At 42.9% G+C, this 22,111-nt stretch overlaps 1 protein-coding gene across 2 annotated transcripts in view; it reads left to right on the plus strand.

Moving 5' to 3' along the window:
- The window catches only part of LOC131682135 (adenylate cyclase type 9), a 102,990-nt gene extending 82,809 nt beyond the window's left edge, over positions 1-20,181 (plus strand). For both annotated transcript variants that reach the window (XM_058963379.1, XM_058963388.1), the window contains 2 exons: positions 3,003-3,103; positions 3,505-20,181. In XM_058963379.1, the coding sequence (XP_058819362.1) occupies positions 3,003-3,103; positions 3,505-6,479 (3,076 nt within the window). In that variant the 3' untranslated portion in view covers positions 6,480-20,181. The remainder of the gene's footprint in view (positions 1-3,002; positions 3,104-3,504) is intronic.
- The last annotated feature ends 1,930 nt before the right edge of the window (positions 20,182-22,111 follow it).

Here is a 22,111-nt window from a genome sequence, read left to right on the forward strand (position 1 = left end):
GCGGAAAAAGCATTGAAGCAAAAGAAAAGGGGTAATCGCTACTGAGCCGTGGTAACGAATCGACGCGAAGAACGTGTTCAACAGTGCAAGCTGGGTGGCTATCGCCGTAGCGCTGCACAGGAGGCGGGTTCCGGACTATCTGCGCAAAGTTTTGAGAAGTTGCTTTCAGAACCGAGTACTGGTCTACGAAACGTACATGTGGCAGACGTCGATTAAGGTCACGGCGAGAGTACCTCAGGGCTTCATACTCGGCCCAACTCTCTGGAATATAATAATATACAACGGAGTGTTAATACTGGAACTACCGAGGGGAGTTGTGATCATCGGCTTTGCAGATGACGTGTCTTGATCAGCGTCGGGGGACACTCAATCCCACCGATGCGTGCGCTGAAACATCTGAATGTGATCGTCAATGATCGGTTATATTTCAACAGCCAGGTCGACTATGTATGCGAGTATAACTAACGCATTGGCAAGTATTATGCCGAACATCGAAGAAGCAAGACGCAGCACGAAACGTCTCTTGGCGGGTGTCTCATCCTCAAATCCTAGTAGCTGTTCGTATTGCGAGCGCGTGCAAAGCGATATCGTCGGAGGCGGTATGCGTAATTGCCGGGATGATCCTCATATGCATCACTCTGACTGAGGACGTGTAATGCACGAAAAGTAAGGAGACTGGTCAAAGCAGACTCGTTGGCTAAGTAGCAGCAAGAGTTGGACAACGCGGAGAAAGTTAGATGGACCCACCGACTCTTCCCGAATGTGTCGGCTTGGGTGCATAGGAAGCATGGAAAGCCGAACTTCTATATGGCGCAGTTTTTGTCCGAGAACGGATGCTTCCGGAAGTACCCGCATCAGTTTGGACATGCTTCATCACTCCTTTGTCCGGAGAAACACCAGAACACGTGGTCTTCGAATACCCTAGGTTCGAAGCGGTACGTCTGGTGTAACAGTTGACAATATAGTCGAAGATATTTGCCACGACAAGCATATCTGGGCTGTTGTCAACAGAATAGTTACGAGTATACTCTCTGAGCTGCGGAGAAAGCGGCGAAGGAATCAACATAGTAGCGCCGGTTGCCTAAGAGCCGTAAAACCACAAATGGGTCTCGGATGAAAGTTCGCCGCCTGAGAACTCTCCAGCGGTATAGAGTAGGTCCACCGGCGGGGACCAGTTGAGTCGTATGCGATGTAGCACCGGGTTCTGGTCGCCAGGGCGCCAGCGAACCGGACATCAGGCTTCACCGGAATCGCCGGGCCGACTTCGACACCTTACCGTGTTGCTCATAAGTAGACTAGATTCGCCGTCGGGGACTAGATTGACCACACCGCATCGAATAGCCAGCAGCGGGTCGTTGTGGCGACAGTGAACCGGAAACTACGCTCCACTCGGAATTGTTGTACAGACCTCAGCACCTACTGTCTGGCCCGTTGAGTAGGCTAACTTCACCACCGAGTAGATTGGAACGAATCGGGGAGCTAAATGGCTCACGGAAACGAACATCGGTATCGGATGAAATCTACTGCCAGGGAATTCACAGTAGAGTAGATTCACCAAAAATCTAAGTTAATCGGTTCACAAAACAGATATCGGTACCGAGAGAAGTTCTGCTGCCGGGGAACTCTCAGTCAGAGTAGGGTAGCTTACCGATCTCGATAAAGCTAGTAGCTAAATGGTTCAAAGAAGAGAGGATCGGTGTCGAGAGAAATTTCTCCGCCAGGAAACTCTCAGTCAGAGTAAGATGAGTTCCCCGCCGGGGACTACCCGAGGAGATCGTGATAAGGCTGGGAACTGAATGACTCATGGAAACACGAGCTAAATGGTTCTTGGAATCAGAATCTAAACGGCTCACTGGGACGAGTGCTAAATGGCGATGTAATAGATGGAGACAAGAGGCAAAAGAAGAGTCGAAGGTTGAGTGGCCTAATGGTCGAGCCGTTTCATGAACCAAGTGAGGCACCGAGATAGAGCAGAAGAAAGAGATGCGACGAAACCTCAATGAGAACCCTCGCGGAAGCGGTTAGGTACGAAAGTGAATCGTGAATCCCACACTGTGACAATACATTGCAGAACAGGCTATTAAAGCTTTTTAAACCTTGCTATAAAAAAAAACAATATTTACCGTCTCCGATACTGGAATAATAATCGAGGAGGCGGTGCAGCGGCCTGGTCACATATTGCTCAGTTGGGTAAATTGTGCCGTTTAACTGGTTGTGCAATTGTAGTGTCTCTAATAACGGATCTTTTCAGATAAAGCTATATTCTTAGAAAGTGCCAAGAAAGAGATGCTAAATACTTGGTGATTACGCGGAGATATATAAACAACAGCATCAACGGCCTAGCGATTTATTGCATCCAACACTCTACAGTTGAGTGAGTCATAAGAACGGATAGATAGTTTTTTGAAGAAGGCAACGGAAGTGCTGGACGACATATAGCGTTGAATGGTGTAGCTCTCATGAAGGCTAGAGGTGTGAATCTGAAGTAGACTCTATGAGACGGTCTCAGTGCTTTCCAGACATGATGTGGAAGCTTTGAAGCAAGGAGTTTAGCGAACGATAAATCGACGCGTCAAGTAGTATGACGAACGAAGGCGCTGGAGGTGGGAACAGTATCCAAGCATCCTCGACGAAGATAACGCGGGTCAACCTTCCCTTACTAATCACAGCTTTTAAAAAGAATTCTTAAATTGTAGAATATATTATTTAAAGATATGACTGCGATATCTGTACTCGTGATGTGGCGCTCCTATCTAGAATATAGCTGACAAGGCAGCACTTTTTTTTCTTCGGCAGCCCGTTCCATGTCAGATGCTGAAGCGAGCCGCTCCTAACACAGAACACATAAGCTCTTCAGTTTTCCTCTACCTCTGCTCCATTATACAAACTGTTGAGCTTAGACGGTTGTTCGAATTTCGAACATACCGTTCCGTATTACATTTAGTTACCTACTCCAATATAGCATCCTGATTAGCTATTTCTAATCATATTTTCAATTTTAGAATGGAATCCAGCGGAAGACCAGACCAGGTGCACGTTTCGGAGGAGACCTGCAGCTTTCTTGGTGACTCGTATCTCATCGAAGAAGGCGATGAAGTTGATGGTAAGCATTGTAATTCCTGCCTTGTACCATAAAAGAAATATATACTACAGGCCCCACTATTTTGATTTTCCAAAGAACTGTCAGTATTGTCCAAAGCGGCATCTAGTGACGAATAGGTGTTGCAATGCGGCCACAACAAAACCTGCTCTTTTTACCCAACCAAAGTAGGCATTGACAAATGCGCTTGGTATGCTTAATCTAGGGCACCCTAGCGCCACCGAATCTGAAGAATTGAGCTGATTCAGTGTAACTGGTGATGCCTTACAACGGGGGTCTCTAGTAATTATTTCTAATATACTTTGACGTAGCACGCACTTTTGTTTATATGCCGCCTGAAATCTTTACCCCTATTAAATACTCTTGATAAGCGAAACACAACCAACTAACCAACATCGTTTCAGGTCACCGAACGTACTTTGTCCTCAGCAAAAAGCAAGAACTGCTCAGTTCAACCACGGAAGGCCTTTCGAGCATCGATCTACAGGGGGAAACCGTGAACGCGCTTGTCTCATCACTGCTAGAAGCGGACAGTTTCGCGCGGCAACACGGTGGATCTCTATCCCCTGCAACGGACTGTCTTTCACAGAGTGCAACAAATCTATCCAGCATCCAACCGGCAGTTCCGCCGGCATCTCCTGCTGGACCCGTGTCGACATCCCTGAATCCATCACCAGTTTCCAGCCCCCGACCTCGGATAGCTTCACTTTCGAAGATGACCAAATTTCTGAAAGGAGGTAAGAATCACAACCAGCGGGATGTGGAAAAGCCCAAGATCATCGTCAGCACCAAGTCGATGCCAAACGGAATCGATTCGGACGAAGGAGAGGAGGACACTGGGGTAATGGTAGTTAACGAAAAGGGTTCAAAATTTAAGAGTTGGAAGGTAAGCAAACTATTGAAAAAGATTGAATCGTCAGGTGGAGGTCAGGTGACCTCACCTCTGGCTCCCGAGCTAGAGAACAAAGACTGTGATAGTAGTAGGAAATGTGAAGAAGTGCCATGTGTATTAGAGCAGAGCGGTGGCTACCAGCAGTTGCCAATTGTGATCGTTACCCCGAGACCGAGCAGCATAAAGTTGGACGTGTCGAGTTGTTCGGTTGCAGGAGCCGCGCGAACACGCGATCGGGAGGGCTCGAAGTCTCTCAGTGCCGGTGGTGCTGCTGCTGGAGCTGAGGGTAGGCATTCCAGCCTTAGTCAAAATTCCGTTTTCGATGATATCATCGATGTGAGGTCGTACATATCTCAGAGTCGAAGCGATATATCACCTTTCGCGCGGACGGGAAGCTATCGGTCGCAGTGCGACAAAGTTTCACTGGTGACTGAGGGACAAAGTGGAAGACCTCGAAGTTCCACAATCGCGGCGAACAGTGTAGATATGAGTAGTAGAAACAGTTCGATGTGTCAAGGAGGTCGATTGCTTTGCGATGGGGCAAGTTTATGTCCCTCGGCAACGTCCCGAAAAGATTCCGGTATTCGATCGAACAGTAGACGATCTAGTATTCAGCATCAAATCATGCTGATGAACCAAAATGCGGCTCTATCTGTCCACCGAGTGTCCGGATATTTTACCAGTTCTCAGTCTAGTCTTTCTGTGATGGTTGGAGCAGCATCTGCGACTGACCCGGAACCGGTTATAGCTGTGAAAACGAACGGAGATGTGAACGATATTCGTTGTGTGATTAAGGAACACCATCCGGATCCGCTGGCAGCATGTTTACAGCAACTGCGCAAACAATCCGATCTGCAGCTCATTCGCTGCGTACGTGACAATGCACGTAGCCAGCGAAGTTATCTGGTGAAACCACCTCTCCTACCAATCTCTCTTCGCTTTAAATCTCGTCAGATGGAGCACGAATTTCGCTCGAAAGCTCATCGTTTCGGCAGTGAGTCTGAACTGGAAGGTGGTCCTCCGACCCTAGCCACACCTAAATATAACACCTACATAGACATTTTCGTTTCTTTTCTAATATACCTAGCGACATCAACGTCCCTCTTTCTTCTGTCACCCTCGGTTTACCTGGAGTCGTACAAAGTTTGGGTTTGCATCTTTGTTAGCTTTACGGCGGTTCAGATATTCGCGTTGTTCGTCTGTACCAAACAGGTCTGCCGAAGGACGCACCGATTGGTTCAGACGTCGCGAACTGCTATCAGTCGAAGTTGTTATGATACGATCCTGCGATTGAATTGGTATCCGTGGCATATTTGCGGAGCATTTCTAATGTCTCTTCCGGTTATATCGATTCTGTCTAATTTTGCCATGATGGACGTTAGTAAGTTCCGAATCTTTGAGTTCCACTACGGGTTTCTGATGTTTATCTGCGTTATTCACTTTTGCAATTTCACTCAGTTGAACTGTTGGATGCGGAATTGTTTGGCTCTGGTGACTTCGGTGACGTTCATTGGAATCGCCGTTGGACATATGTGGAAGCCGAAATATGGGATGAATGATGGGTTTAGCAATGGGGTGAATGGGAATGAGACGACGCTGGCAGCTTTGAGTCAGTTAGAGCAGGCACAGTTCGATTGGTTCAATGACTATCGAGTGGAGATCTATATGGATCTGTTTTTGTTGCTGGTTCTGGTATGGTTCTTGAATCGGGAGTTCGAAATCAGCTACCGGTTAAGTTTCTACGGAAGTGCGGTAGCAAATCAGGACAAAATTCGAGTGCAGAACATGAAGAATCAGGCGGATATGCTGCTGCATAATATTATTCCGAAACATGTTGCAGAGCAGTTAAAAAATACGGCAAAGTATTCGGAAAACCATAAGAGCATAGGAATAATTTTCGCTAGTATCGTTAACTTCAACGAGATGTACGACGAATCGTACTTGGGTGGGAAGGAGTATCTGCGAGTACTTAACGAGCTGATCGGGGACTTTGACGAGCTACTCGCCAGACCGGAGTTTCGCTGTGTGGAGAAGATCAAAACCATAGGCAGTACGTTCATGGCTGCGTCCGGATTGGATCCTGGCTGTCGAACCGATAATAACGAGCATCTTTACACATTGGTGGCTTTCGCGATCGCCATGCAGCAAGTGGTCGATTCCTTCAATAGGGACCTACTAGAGTTTAATCTGATCATGCGAGTCGGGTACAACTTTGGTGATGTTACCGCGGGGGTTATCGGGACCAGTAAGCTGTACTACGACATCTGGGGTGACGCAGTGAATGTGGCATCCCGGATGGATTCGACCGGTATTCCCGGACGGATACAGGTTGGCAGTGCGTGTGTTCCGGTACTCTCCGAACGGTACGATTTCGAGCCTCGAGGGAAAGTTTACGTGAAGGGGAAAGATCACATGGAGGTGTATCTGCTGGTGGGGCCAAAGCCGGATCTGCTGGGAACATCGGAGTTAGATTTTGATGCAATGTAGGTAGAGGGAATGTAGGAAACTTAGTAAACGTAATCGGTACACTCCTGAGAAGCCGGGTCACTGCAGTGTTTAAGGTTTGTTTCGCTGTGTTAGTTTAGTCAACAGATTACGAGTAGCTTGAGTGATAGTTACGGACGCTTTTCGTGCTTTTTGAATATTGTAAGAAGTAGAGTCGATCACGCACATCATTTTACTTCTTAATAGTTTGACATTTGTAATGTGTTGCAAAATGTGATAGGGTTTACAAAAAAACTAAAGCAAATAGTATCAAAAGTTTAGGCGACTGGCTGCTTTGGAAATGTGGATTGTGGGACTTAATCGTCATTTGTTAAGCCTTCGCGAATACAAGAAAAGACTAAAGATGCAGTGTGTGGAAAAATTTTACAAATAATTGGTTCTTCTGAAATTATGGCAATTGGTCCCAAAATTGTGTTATTCAGTAAGATTATTTAGAAACACAGGATCAAAATACCGCACTAAGATTGTAGAACCAATAAGGCTTTGCTTTTGATGTAGATTGCATATATCCTTTTACTAATCTCTCAATTTCAACAGAAAAGTATCATAAGATTTTAACCTCTGTTGACATTCTTTGTTCTGATAGGAATTGTTCACCTGTTTCCACTGTATTAACGGGATTAGTTACAGCAATCTTGTATTAAATTTCTATGCATGGTACGACTGTCAAAGAGGAGGGAAAATCATTCTAAAGGTATGCTGTCTTAAATGCGCGACAACCTGCAAACATTAGGATGGTGCACAAAATACTAATATGAAAATGCATTTCGTACAAATGCTAAGTAGAAAATACCGATCATAACCTGTAATCCTTGCCTTTTTTGCTACTGGAGAGTTCATTTTTTCGTTATTCAATTCAAACTTCCCATTTGTCACAAAACGCTCTCCATAACGAATGTTCGCCGTTTTCATTCTACCTGAAGATACAGAAGGTTAGGGGCAATCCACCAGGCACCAAAGAAGGTTTTATCGCGTACCGCTTGTAGCCCAGCATTGCGATCCAAATAATCTCTATATGTTTCAGGGGACTTATCTGATGATGATGGTAAACGCTAACTTTTTCAACTACAGCTTGCTCAATGCCTACGCGTTACCACTTGACAAAGCCGATGATGTGAGAGATGTGCTCTATGAGCACCTTGTCTACATTACATAAATCGCTTCACCGGGATTATATAAGTACAGGTCAGTATTGGAATAGAGAACTTCAACCTAGAGAACTTCAACTCAACAGTGACTCAAGCTTAACGTATCCCGAGCTAGTTAGAAGCATAGCTATCTGCTACACCTATTTTTCAAGAAAGACGATTTAGAAACACACCTGGAGACACCTGAATGACAAAATGTGCTTCCAAATCGACAATGTTTCGATAGACGGTCGAGATTTCACCGATGTCATTGAAGACAGTATCTTCCGAGAACCTAACATTGACTCTGATCGTTATCTGGTGGTACGTAAGATTCACACAAGACTTATCATAACTGGTTCCAGGTGTGAGCAAACTTTGCAACGGAACATACATTGATAAGTCAACTGAGTGTATTACTGATGATCCACGAGGTAATTAGAACAACAGCCACAGAAGTGCTGGGTACCACACGAGAAACCCAACGGAAGTGCTGGTTCGACGTTGAGTGCCATAGAACAACTTCGGAGAAAAATCCAGACTCAAATCTGAATGCTCAGCTCAGTACGTGGAGCGACGTGGCGAACTGAGCTAAGGAATAACTTCTTCGGCGCAAGAAACGTGATTCCGAAGACAAGGTTCGCGCTGAGGCAGAGTAACGAGTTTCACTAAACTATCTTTTCATGCCTGGCATCACCGGTTTGCTTGACTGCGCTACAGTCTAAATCTGCTGTGCCAAACGAATAACGTGGTGAACGAGAACAACAGAATCCTCGATCTCTGCATTTCGAGCAAATCTAACTACGCGCCAAAAATTACCGCAGCACCGTTCCCTCAGGTGAAGATTGTTGGACACCACCCTCCACTGCATATAGTACTTGAAGCCAAGATGGAGAGAAAGGTGGGAACATTTGACACTGTTGAGTGTATTAGTATTATATTTGTAAAATTAAGCATGGCGGCCGTGGCCCTTGAAGTAAATTAACATCCGACCGAGCATCCTGATTCTTTGGCGCACGATGAAAAGTGAAAAAAAGGTCGAACTTCACCTCGGATCTACCGACTAGAACACTTATGGACACTTTTTACCTCCAAAAAAACCGATTAAATTAACTATGACCGAACCGAAACAAAACTAATGGTAACAGAAAGGCCCACTACGTCATTTGTTTGTGCTTTTCTTCTCCATATCCTCTTGTTTCTTCGGCTTCATTCGGCTTCATCACGTTGCAGTTCAGACCTTTTCCAATGTTTTAGCTATGCTACCGAGACGATCAAAAGCGACTAAAAGAGCCGCTCTGAAGAAGTACTCCAATTTTGCGGGCTACGTGCTGCGACAACATTACGCGCATGTCAACCAAGTCTAAAAATACATCTTAGCTTTTTCAAGCCTGCGAAACGTACAACGTAAGTTGAAGTCCGAACCTAAAACATTCTGGAAGTATGTAAACGAGCAAAGAAAATAATGAAAATGTATGAGCTCTAGTTCACGGTAGATTTGCTAACTATTCTCTGAAAAGTTTGCGAGAGTTTTCTCCAACGAAAAACTGGCACCGACCCAGATTTCATGTGTGGCACTTAATGTACTTCAATCATACCAGTGAATGAAGTCTTCAACCTCGGCAGACCCAGATGATATACCAACTATTATTCTTAAAAAATGCTCTGCCGGTCTAATTGAACCTCTTTGTCATCTGTTTCAATTGTCGCTAACAACCGAAGTATTTCCCGACGTCTGGAAATCCTCCTTCATGTTACCAGTTCACAAAAAAGGCGATAAAAAGGAGGTCGACAACTACCGCGATATTACAACGCTAAGCGGAGTTCCTAAGCTGTTTGAAATGACTATGTTGGAACCCATCTTCAGCCACTGCAAACAGTATATCTCCGAGACTCAGCATGGATTTACGCCAAAACGTTCAACATCTACGAATCTGCTGTCGTTCACAACATATGTGACAGATGCCATGTCAGACGGCCTTCAAACTGACGTTATTTACACGGACCTTTCAGCTGCATTTGACAAAATTAATCACGCTATTGCAGTGGCAAAGTTGGATAGACTTGGCTTTGGTACTAATATTTTCCGCTGAATGCATTGGGTCCATTGATTTTTCTTCTGTATTTCAACGACGTCAACTTTTGTTCAGAATGACCACGGTTGTCTTTCGCTGACGACCTCAAGTTATACCACAGAATCCGGAATACTGATGATGTAGCTTTCCTTCAACGCCAAACGGGAAACCTTTGCGGAATAGTGCGAAATCAACCGAATGACCCTAAATACCAAGAAATGCACGGTCATTACGTTCTCCAGGAAAAACGCCAATTCGTTTCGCATACTGTCTAGCAGAATCCACGATTGACAGAGCGAATTGTGTCAAAGATATTGGAGTTTTTCTTGATGAACAACTGACTAAGCAGCATATCAGCTATATTGTCGCAAAGGCATCATGCTGCTTGGGGTTCATTATGAGAATATCTAAGCACTTTTCAGAAATTTACTGCTTGAAATCTCTTTACTGGTCACTCGTTCGTTCAACACTGGAATATTGTTCAGTTGTGTGGAATCCTCATTATCTCAACGGTGTCTCCATTGAATTGAGACTGCACAGCGCAGATTTTTTGGGTTTGCCCTTTGTCGATTGTCTTGGCACAACCCTCACCAGCTTCCAAGTTACGAAAGTCGTGGTTTGCTTATTGGACTGGACACATTGCAAGTGCGGCGGGACCTATCCCGTGCTATGACGATTTTGGATATTTTGCACGATCGGTTCGGCTGTCCCGAACTTCTTAGTGCGATAAATATGAACGTTCGTCCTCGTTCTCTTCGCAATAATATATTCCTCCAATTACCTCTTCGCCGGACTAACTATGGAGTTAACGGTGCCATCATTGGTTTGCAACGGACTTTCAACAGAGTATAATCCAAGTTTGACCTTCGCATTCCACGTTACAGATTACAGTCTATTTTTTTAAATATACTAAGAAATTATCACTGTGTCTGTTGCTATTAACTATAACTATAAATAAATAAATAAACAAGTGTCACGGGAGGAGGAGATATTTGTTAGTAAGTATAGAAGTTGGATTACCGACGCCAGGGAGGTGACTTCACTATCTGGACTAGATATCGATCCATTAACTCATGGACCGGGGACCAATGGTTTTACTTCCCTTCCGAAGGAAGACGTGACCACAGATTTTTTCACCTCAGAAAAATCTTAACGACCTCCGGTTGGGATTGAACCCAGACCAACTAAAATGAGGGGCGGTCACGCTTACCACTCAACCACCGGCGCCGTCAAAACGATCAAGAAGAGGTGGAGAAGAAGAACCTCGGCATCCCGAGCAAATATTCATGGGTTCAAACACCACATAGCCCCTTGAAAAGACCTTGAACATGGTCCGTACCAAAATTCACAACCATCAAGACACCATAAAATGGTCTCAATAACCCATAAATACACCAACATATAGTATTTTATATGGGATTTACAGGACCATGGTGATGGTGTTTTCATGGGTTGAACTCATTTCAAACACCCATGACAAACCCCATGAGCATGGAGGTATGATGGGCTTTTCGTTTGCTCGGGATCCCCGAGTAAATTCCCATGGCCTCAAACACAATATAACCCCATAAGAATACCATGAATATGGTCCGCGCAAAATTTTACAACCATCAAAACACCATGACATGGTCTCAAAAACTCATAAATATGGAAAAAGGTTTTTAAATGGGATCTTCCGGACCATGGTGATGGTGTTTTCATGGGTTGAACCCATTCAAAACACCATTGTAGTGGGGCTGAATTTGGACCGTATGCATGGGGGTATTATGGGCTTTTCGTTTGCTCAGGTCGGTCATTACCAACGACCGGAACGAGAATCTGTTGGCAGATAGTTACTGCCAGGTTAAAGGGACCCTTTGCGCCATCCTTGATCCAGATGAACGAGTAGCGAATGCACAAACAGATTAAGGATTGGAGATGATGGACAAGCTATATAGCTATATAATACGGAGTGTAAAATGCTATTCGACAGCTGAAAATCGATCAGGCCGTTCAGAGAGAACTTCAACAAGTTGGAAGACGGCACTGGTGTTTGAACGGTAAGCGTAACCTCCAGTGTGGGTCTGGGCTCAATCCCAGCCGAGTTCGTTGAGATTTTCAGAGGTGAAACAATATGTGATCACGTTTTGCTTCGGGAGGGAAGAGTAATATGCTCGATATTTGCAATTGACGCCCTCTATCAGAGCCTGCACAATCGTTTTCGGTACGTGTTTCTACTTTATCATCATTTCCTTTTCGTGTTTCGCCACGATCAGTGGGTTTTCACGTGCTGTTCCCGGTTTTCGTCCAGCTCCTGACTTATTCGTTCCATTGGAGGATTTTTGAGATGTACATCCATCAGGCGCGGTTCTAAAACCCAGCAATTTGCGAATGAATGAATGAAAACCTTTTCCGAATGGTTTACTTATTTTCTTCCATCTTGACCGGAATCTTACTGAAAAATGCTGATGTTATCGGATGTAAACAATACACCCTAAAGAGAAACTTGGCAACATTTGACTCATTTCGGTCAAGTATAAAAAAAGTTACGCAAGTTCAAGCGTGCCGCAATACTTATCGACTCATCCCGTACGAAACATTGATCTGAACCGATAGCAATTGTAATTATGATTGTCAGATGATCGCTATCGTGGGAATTAGGGATTAGCTTCCAACCTTTCAATGCCGTGTGTTGAGAGGAGATCCGTAACAGTCTTCTTGATCCAAGCGATTAATATTATAATCATGGACTTTGAAGTCTGTTTCTGGAGTAAACCATGTTTCGATGATGGATAATCTCGATTCCAGTGATATGACATTTAAAATTGTGTATGAAAATTTTAAAAGAATCGATTTTCGGGATAATGTTTCTGCAGTTCTACTGTAGAACAGTAATCAGATCCGTGATCTCGTTCGATAAATCAGCCATCAGTAGATACAATCGCTGTAATGAGGAGAAAGGTTATCAGGACACTCAGGGTCACAAATATTGCAGGTTGAAAGAATCCGGTCGACAATGTCTGAGAATTTTATTAATTCAGTGCAGGATTGTTTCTCCGTGCTGAGAACTCGTTTGCTGAATTCTGATTTCCGAGACCGGGAGCTATTTGCTTCGTTTTTGCACCAGTTTCCTTGAGCTGTTATGTTTGGAGGATTTTGAAAGGACACCTGGCTTTTACAACGAAACATAGGAGAAGAAATGTTCCTCTTCAATCTATTGTTTCTAGGAACAGCCGAAGATATTTCTTTCCGGGGGTCATCAGAGTCACATACGTCAGTAAAAAGTTAGTTCAGATATTTGCAGTGATCGGTGGCGCAGCTCTATTTAGCATTTCTACAAAAAAAAACGATCGCTTAGAGCGTCCGTGAAGGAAACGCTTCAGTTTCTTCTAGCGTTGTAGGTACGCAGAACTTGTCCAGAGATCATGAGGCCTGCCCCTATAGTAGATCCACTTTTCAGCATCCCTTCCGCTACGATCATCTCCATAATTCCTGCCGCATTTTTACAACAAACCATATTACTACGATGGATGGCTGGGTGTTCCAATTGCTTACAATTGAAGCAATTCATGACCCGCGGCACAAAAAGGCGAACAGGTAGTTGAACTTTGTCAAAAAGGAAATACATAGATAGGTAGAGCAGACCCGGCGAAGGTCACCCGATATAAATCATAGGTCCTCCTGCCGTCAGCTGCGACTGATGCTGAATGCAATCGTCTTTAAAACAGCCAACCCCGTGTTTCAGCAGATTCATCTAATTCAACTTTGAATCGGAGGCCACGCTACCGATTTCGACCTACTTTGCTGGTAAGTAAACTCTGTATTTCTTCGTATCAGAGCGAATTTTCGATACTTCTGTCACGGCTGAATATCGGTCCGTCAACACTCTAAAAATCTTTTAGAGATTTAAAAAATAGTCTTTGGTCCGGAAGATCACATAAGATTCGCTTAAGGAGCATCGGTTTCACCTTGAGGCAAATTTATGTTAGAGGAAATCAATTTTACACGAGCCTAGGCCTCAATCTAGACTAAATTTGCTCCATCGTACTGTATAAGGGCAATGTAAAGGGTGCACTCACTTCACCTCATTTTGCTGCTGAGCATAACTTTAGCTGGCTTCTCTTCCGGCGCTCACGCTACCTGCCCAGCCCAATGAAGTCTGATGTGTTACTTGGTGCAGCCATGCCCCATTTTCTAGTATGTGTGACCGAATGTTGAACGCTGGATTCTCTCAAATACACCGAGCGCTCGATAGTTTGCTTTCTATAGCACCCATGTTGTAAAATTATAAAAGGCTAGTTGACCTAAATATGAAAATCGTAGCAAAATGCAAGAGGAGAAAAGGGAGATATTTTTGCAAACTTAACGCCCAATAGTCGTGACTATTCCCGGGCACAGGGACTCCATCGCTTGGCTTTCTCGAAGCACAGTTTCTCGCGATCCGCTAACGGCACCCCCGGTGAAGCCTGCTTTCTGTCCTGATTGGTGGAAGTCTTGTGCCCTCTCGCACGTCTCTACAGCTTCTTGTTGCGATTGCAAGTTGTCGTGGGCCTTCCTAGACAACCCCTCGACTCCCGTTGGCGTGGGCTGGTGTGCCATGGTGGGGAGGTAGTTTGAAAAAGTTATTGCTCGCCACACCATGACATGGTATGATTTATCCTCAGGAATGTCATATTCAAGTTCAAGTTCACATTCCGCACACACCAGACGTTGAGAGTATCCAGAACGGGTTGCAGTACCAGGCAGTCAAACTGATTATGAATTACGAAATATATTTTGAGATTGTCAGCGAAAAAGTGTTTGCTTCCAGGACTTATTATATCGGCAACGTCGTTAATAAACCGCAATAATAGAAGTGGTCCGTGTGTACTACCTTGAGGAACTTCAGAGCTGTTCGAAATGCAATCAGATCGAGCAGTGTCAATACAACTAGCAATTTGACGATGAACGAGATACGATCGAAACCAGTCACAGAAGCTAGAACTGAAGGCGCAACACATTCCTAAAGAAGATCCAGTGATGTGCTACAACATTGTCGATATTTGCGAAATGTTGTAACACGTTCCATTTGATCCGCATTAGAGAGCGACGCAGTGAGGACTAATTTATCTTACGAAAGTTTAATTTATGGGTAATCGTTTCGTCTTCATAATGAAGAGAACGGTGTAGCTTCAGAAAAATTGTTAAGGATGATAATTGTCAACGGGTACTAGAACGTCGGGCGCTTCCACAACAGAACTTACACGTAATTCACTTTCACCTACAAAAACTAGGTCCAACGAGCTAGACAGATGATTGGAAAGTAGACTAACCTGTTTCAGTCCATGAAAGACTATTCCACCAATAAGCAGACGACTCGAAGGATTGTAAGTGAGGATGTCGAGTGTCGACTGCCCAGAAAAATGATGAATTTTTGAAAACTCAATCGGCCCACCCCTGAGTCGATTCCTAGTCCCATCAGGAGTATTTGCATCAAATTTGAAGCAAACCTAGCTACCGGACCAACGCGCCTGAAGTTTGCATGAAATTTTTCGACAATTTACATGGAGAAAACCCACTAGCTCGCAATTTCGTCGCTAGGTGGCACTGTATTCATCGTATTATCACTGCAAGTGAAAATAAGAAAGATAATTTAATTGTCTACAACTTTGTCGAAGGATGCTAGTAAATCCGGCTTCGTTGAAATAAGTTATTAAACTTTTAACAAAATGATGGCTGAGTCAGTTTTGCATGGGGCCTAACAGCGCTTGGTTATGTATCAGTACGCGAATTCCACGAACTATATATTTTTGTGAAATAATGGTTAGATTTAACTGAATAGTATGGTCAGAACAATTGTAGTACATGATACGAGTTGTGTTTTGGTTAGAAAATTTTAATTCCACCTGTGACAGCATAGAGGGCGCTAACACTAACTTTTTATGGAAGAGAGATAGAATATTGAGATGTCCGGAAGAATTACTGCAAATTGCCTGCTCTACAACTTTGTAGAAGACACCCAATTTCTATCTCTACCCGTTGAAAAGTTAGTGTTAGCGCCAAGTTAACAAGGACGGATTGAGTAGCAGTCTTCGACAAAGTTGTAGAGAATTAAATTATCTTTCTTATTTTCGCTTATAGTGATAATACGATGTATACAGTGCCACCTAGCGGCAAAAATGCGAGCTAGCGGGTTTTCTCCATATAAATTGTCGAAAAATCCCATGCAAACTTCAGGCACGTTGGTCCGGTAGCTAGACTTGTCTGATTTGCTTAAAATTTGGAGCAAGCACTGCCGGTAGGACAAGGAATTGTCTCAGGGGTGGGCCGATATAGGTCATTTTTTTCTTGTCACACTAATGTCGAGCCTGGGAATGTAAAATCAGGTCCCGATGGGATCCAAATGAGTCTAGGCTGGTTGATATCTTCAAACAGGACTAATATGCCACTCGAATCTGCTATAGAACAGACATATTTCACGGTATGAAGATGAAACTGCACAATCTTACAGTCATGTGGCGTTTACGGAGGTATGTAAGCAGTTCCAATGAAACAGTTTCTACGTTTCATTCAGATATGCTGAATGGTATATAAACCGCCTTACGGACTCCGACAAAAAACGAAAATGTTAGACACAGCAATAAGAACACCACCACCACGCGAACGGATAGCATTTTATCATTCAACCAGATCTTAGTGAGAATGTAACATCAAAATATACATCGTCAAGCTTTGTTCCAAATTCTCTTGTATTTTGATAATACACCGGTAGCGTGTTGTTTGCATCAGCCGCACTTAGTGAAGAAAGCTCAAGCCTGGCGGTAGTAACGAGGCAAGGAACAGCCAACCCGGCAGAGGGAGCTATCTTGATGACATTTTTCTTGTACCTCCTTGATGCTGCTGCTTATCTGCAACTGATGTTTGACGAGAAGGGTAGTGGTCTTTTCCGATTGATCGAATCAACACCAAATGAGTTCTAAACTGATAGTTAGGCCAGTGAGATTCTTTGCGCCCCACAATATACCATTGTATACTTTCCAGGTTATACCAAGCCTGCATTACTCTTCTGCTCGTGTTAGTCGTGAGAGAGAACAATGTTCGCTCAGCTTATTCCCCACAGCGAGAGTAGATGCCCTCGGATTCTTTGCAGTTAGCTAGGGACGCGAAATGATACACTTAACTAAACCAACCGAACCGTTCACCAACGCAAAAGATTTAAAGTCAGGTGTTAACGGCACAGAACAGCGGTGAGCATTTTTCTTTACCTCAACATGCCTTAAATTGCTACACAGACAGGATACAGAAGGATTGAAAAGAGCATACTTGTAACTGTTCAACTCTTTGAGGGCTGATTTCTTCACCCGCGTTTCACTTTCAAACCAGGATTAGCGCACAATAACCCCTTAGTAATAAAAAGCGTGAAAACTGTCCAAAAAAGTTATCAAGCAATCGTTTTGATTCGATATTATCTGATTTCAGCTAATTATCCCAGACTTCCCATGAACATCGAAAAGTGTGGATCTGTGTACAAAATTTCGCGCACGCGTTCAACTTCGAACATGCTTCGTTTCGATGTACAGACTCGCCCCGAACATCGAACCCAAGCGAACGATGTACAAACTCTAGTTCAAACATTTTTTGCACGTACACCGGGTGCGTACACGAGCACGATTCGCACAAGGCACAAAGAGTCAACGCTAGTGTTGATGAAAGCGAAAAAGAGAAAACTGGTGCCACGAATCTGTGTGTTCGCCTGGTGTACGCTCACCGTGTATGTACAGGGGGTTCGGTTGTGCCTGGCGAACATGTGCACATTGTGCACGTGTTTTGGTACGAAACAGTCGTACACAAAATTTGGGTTTAATATGAGCACAGAACCAGAGCGAACATTGTGTACGATGTTCGTTTGGGAAGACTGAGTTATCCTCCAGTGAGAGATATGCGGAGACGCCATCTTGAGCCAGCGAAACTGTCAAATTTTTGAGCCAGCCGGGTCAATCTATCTCTTTTTGGACGCACTGCAAGATTTTAACAATGGAATTGAAGGTTGCCATTTTTGTCATTTCTCTCCGCATATCTCTCTGTTCATATTATTCTTGAAGTCTACTTCCAGGATAATACAAATCTCCGAGTTGAAGTATCACTAGACGTGGCAACACTGGGTCAATAAGTTTGAAGGGATAGCTGATAAGCGAGTTCGCATACAATATGTTGTGCGACATTCCGCTTATTTCTCTGACATTAACCACCCGTTTTTTTCACGCAATATTTCTTATTATGCTTTTTGATAGCAGCACTGTGAAAATATTGATACCTATTAGGTTCTTTACTGATACAGTTATCCTTACTTTTCTTGACAGTTCAGTAGTACTGTTTACATAGAATACTTTACGGTAACGTCATAAATGAACTCGAGTGTTCATTTTTGACAGTTCGCTTGTAATGTTTATATGCACATTGAAATATTCTTTGCGATTTACTACGAGCGAATCTAGTCGTCCATGAAATTTTTCTAAACCCATGTAAACAATACTAGCAAACTGTCAAGAAAAGTGAGGTTAATTGTGTCAGTAAAGAACCTAATGCACTCTGATTAATATAATTGAAAGAGGGAAGGATCCCGCTTTATTTTCCACTTGCCATAAAAGAAAACTGCAACAAAATAGAATAGCTTTAGAGACCTACTAAGAGAACACAAAACCAACTACAATAATAACACAACTGTTTATGAATGTTTGTACATGCAAAACAAATTCCTAACTATTTATAATTATGAAGCGCTAAACATACTGATGTTACTAAAAGAAACAAAGAAAACTGTTAGCAACAAACAACAACAAATGTACTTTACGTGCCTTCTCTTTGAACACACAAAAAACAAGTTTAAATCAAATCTATTGGTTCTTTCTCTTAAATGACAATGAAAAAAATAGTTTCTTTAGTAAGTAGTAACAGCAGACAACAAATTTTGAATGTTTTTAAATCGCTATTGTCACAATGTCTAACATTATCGGTTCATGCACAGTCAGCGATAAAATCGACTTCAATTTCATTCAGTCCTTCGTCGACCTATGAAATAGTAAAAAAATATAATATTAAAGTACCAATACTGTAGCGAGAAAAAGCAAACAACCCAAACTCGTGCCAATGGATATTCATGACTAGCACTAGGACGATTCCTCGTACAAAACAAAAAAAACAACACACTCACCGGAAGCGAACAAACATCTTGCCAATACCTACTTGTGTCCCCCTACATTTATACATTGCATGTAATGGTGCGACGAAACTGTCGAAAAACCACAAAAGATTTCATTTCGTAGTAGCCATTGTAGTTTTTTTTCTTAAGGTTCTGAAATAAACAACACTCCTCGTCGTAAATTCTAATATCGATGCATACAACTACTCGTAGAGTTACAATATTAACGATAGAGCATATCAAACACTCACCGAAATAAAAAAAAGAACTCATTAATTTCTGTTCATATAAACATTCACATCTGCAAAGAGCAGTCAATAAATCCTCGTTTTACGTGGTAGTTTTATCTCGCATTCGCACGAATTCCATTAATTTTTCTCCAGCCGATATAGTTACACAGAAAAAAAAATCCGACTTAGCGATATTTGAGATTAATATATACATCATAAAAACCTATTGATATATACAAACTTTAGAGAAAGTCTCATGTAACAAAACCATTATCGAACGCATATTGTTATCAATGTACTTGTATAAGTGTCTTTGCGTGCATACAGATAAACTATTAAAATGTTGAAAGTGTGAATCAATAAAAAATCAGTCACACACACTCAGATACTTTTGTATTTAAAAACAGACAAAAAACTATTGACTCTAAAAACGAGGTTTCCGCTGAGTGCAAAAAACTTTGGAAAACCGAACAAACATAGTATGAAACAAAGGGTAGCGTCGCAAATAAGCATCACCAATACTCTCATCACACAACAAAGCAAGCACACGAACACGTTTGTACACCGTTGTTTTTTGTGCGCGTGTCGATTTTGTACTCTCGCAACTCACGCGCGCAAACCCCCCACACACACACATTCTCACGACGTGTAATCGCATGCAAACATTGATTAGTTATCGATGATCATTGTATGTGTATGAATAGCGAAATAACAAAAACAAATAAGGAATAGCAATCGAATTGAGTAAATTCGCTCAAATTGTAAACACAGAAAGGCGCCTTGTGCAAACAAATTAGAGGGAAGAGAAGAAAAAAACACACACGTAGAAGATTTCATTAATTTATCTATTATAGAAATGTGAATAGCAAGAAAAGAACCAAACTTCTAGGAAATTAAGCCCTGTCAGATATTAGCAAAGAGGTAACTTTTTAAAAGGAATACGCAAATCAAAGAGACATCACTCTGTGTGGGTGTGTGTCGAACATGTCTATGGACGGTAGTCTGTCAAAATTTCTACTCATAGAATTTTGAAACTAAATGCTAAGGTCTTAAAATTATACATCTACTGAAAACAGAAAATGATGACATGATTTGCACGATGCGTTCACGTATATGAAAGAAATTCCTTCTGTTTGAGTCGATTGATGACAATCGGGGGAATTTTTATTGTTGATGAAATGAAAAATCAAGAATTGTTAGCACATTAAGAGTAGGGTACCTCATCTTCTACCGTGGCGGTGAAAATGATGAACCTGATCGTGGGATTTATAGAGTTCAGGGTAAGCAGATGGACGTCGGCGAGTTAGTGTATCTGCGTAGTGCGGATAAAGATTCAATTCTTCAACTATAACTTGATCAGCGTGCAAGAACTGACCAGCGGTATACCAGAGGATGTAAAGAATAAGTTCTATTAGCGTCTAGAGAAGACCTGCAACGATTATCCAGAACATGACGAAAAACTCTCGAAATTCAAAACGTGTTCCCAAATTGAAAATTTGGTAGTTCTGTTAGGAGGTAGATTAATTAATGTCCGAATATACGGATTCTCAGAAACAAGAAAAAATAGCTTCATTTTGACTTAATCTCCGGTACCCCGTAATCTGGATTTCCGGAGAACTTCCAATACTGGGGTAAGAACCTTATACGACACATAACGGATAAGTGCTCTTATTTTTGCAACGCGAATGATGAGTTGTTCCCCAAGCAGCCGTTGCAATTGACACGTCGTCTCCGCATTCCCTCTTCTAGCTTCATATTATCGTAGATCCTTCGTCACATCTTCGTTCGAAAACTCTACGGACACACTCGTTCTCCGCCAGCATAGTAGTCGTTTCGTGGCCATAATGTACGTTTCGTATAAGGGTAACTTCATGCGGTAACGCGTACATTATAAAGAGATACAAAGTTTGTCGGTTTGTTTTGCGTTTATACTGCCACCTGGTGGTGGTTCCACCGCTGAATTACCAATCAATATAAGTTGGCTATATACAGAAAAAAATAACAGTTCTATCAATTTGTTTAAAGGGCGAACACGAAATTATTGCGACACATTCAACAGGGCATAACTTTTTTACCATTGGGTAAAAATCAACCAAATTTTGCACACTTTCTCTTTGCTGTGTATTGTTTACATGCTGTCAAACTCGAAGTCGTGTTTTTCGATTCAACGAAAATGGAGGTGAACCAACGCGAGTCGAGAGAACAAATTCTTTCCAAACACTTGGAATTTCCTGACCTGTCGCACCGGCAGTTGGGAAAAATGTTGAACATTCACCATTCAACCGTCTCCAGAGTGTTGAAGCGGTTCCAGGAGCGGTTGACGTTGGACCACGGCAAAGGAGCTGGAAGAAAACCGGGACCGGAGAACAAAAAGACGGAGGGAAAGGTGAAGCGGATGATTAAAGCAAATCCCAACGTCTCAAGCCGTGATTTGGCTAAAAAGATCGGCATGTCGCAGAGCTACGTCCAGAATGCAAAGAAGAGAGCTGGACTACATACATACAAGGTACAGAACTTCCCAAACCGCGATGAGTGGCAACAATCGACGGCTAAAACTCGGGCACGGAAGCTCTACGAGAAGATGCTGACAAAATGTGGCTGCTGTGTGATGGACGATGAAACGTATATAAAAGCCGATTTTAAGCAAATTCCGGGGTTGGAATTTTCCACCGGCAAGAGCATGTTCTATGTGGACGACAAATTTAAGAAGAAGAAAATGTCGAAGTTCTCCTCCAAATATCTCATTTGGCAGGCCAGCTGTTCTTGTGGACTGAGAAGTGAGACTTTCGTGACAAAGGGCACAGTAAATGGCGAGATCTACAAATCTGAGTGCCTCGAGAAGCGCCTTTTGCCGTTCTTGCAGCAGCACGACAAAGCTCCGCTATTTTGGCCAGATTTGCCACTATTCTAAAAGTGTCCTGGAGTGGTATGAAGACAATTCTGTCCATTTTGTTCCAAAGGACATGAATCCGCCAAACTGTCCGGAGCTGCGCCCTGTGGAGCAGTACTGGGCAATGATGAAGCG

This window comes from Topomyia yanbarensis, chromosome 1 (assembly GCF_030247195.1).
Source record: "Topomyia yanbarensis strain Yona2022 chromosome 1, ASM3024719v1, whole genome shotgun sequence".
Lineage (NCBI taxonomy): Eukaryota > Metazoa > Arthropoda > Insecta > Diptera > Culicidae > Topomyia > Topomyia yanbarensis.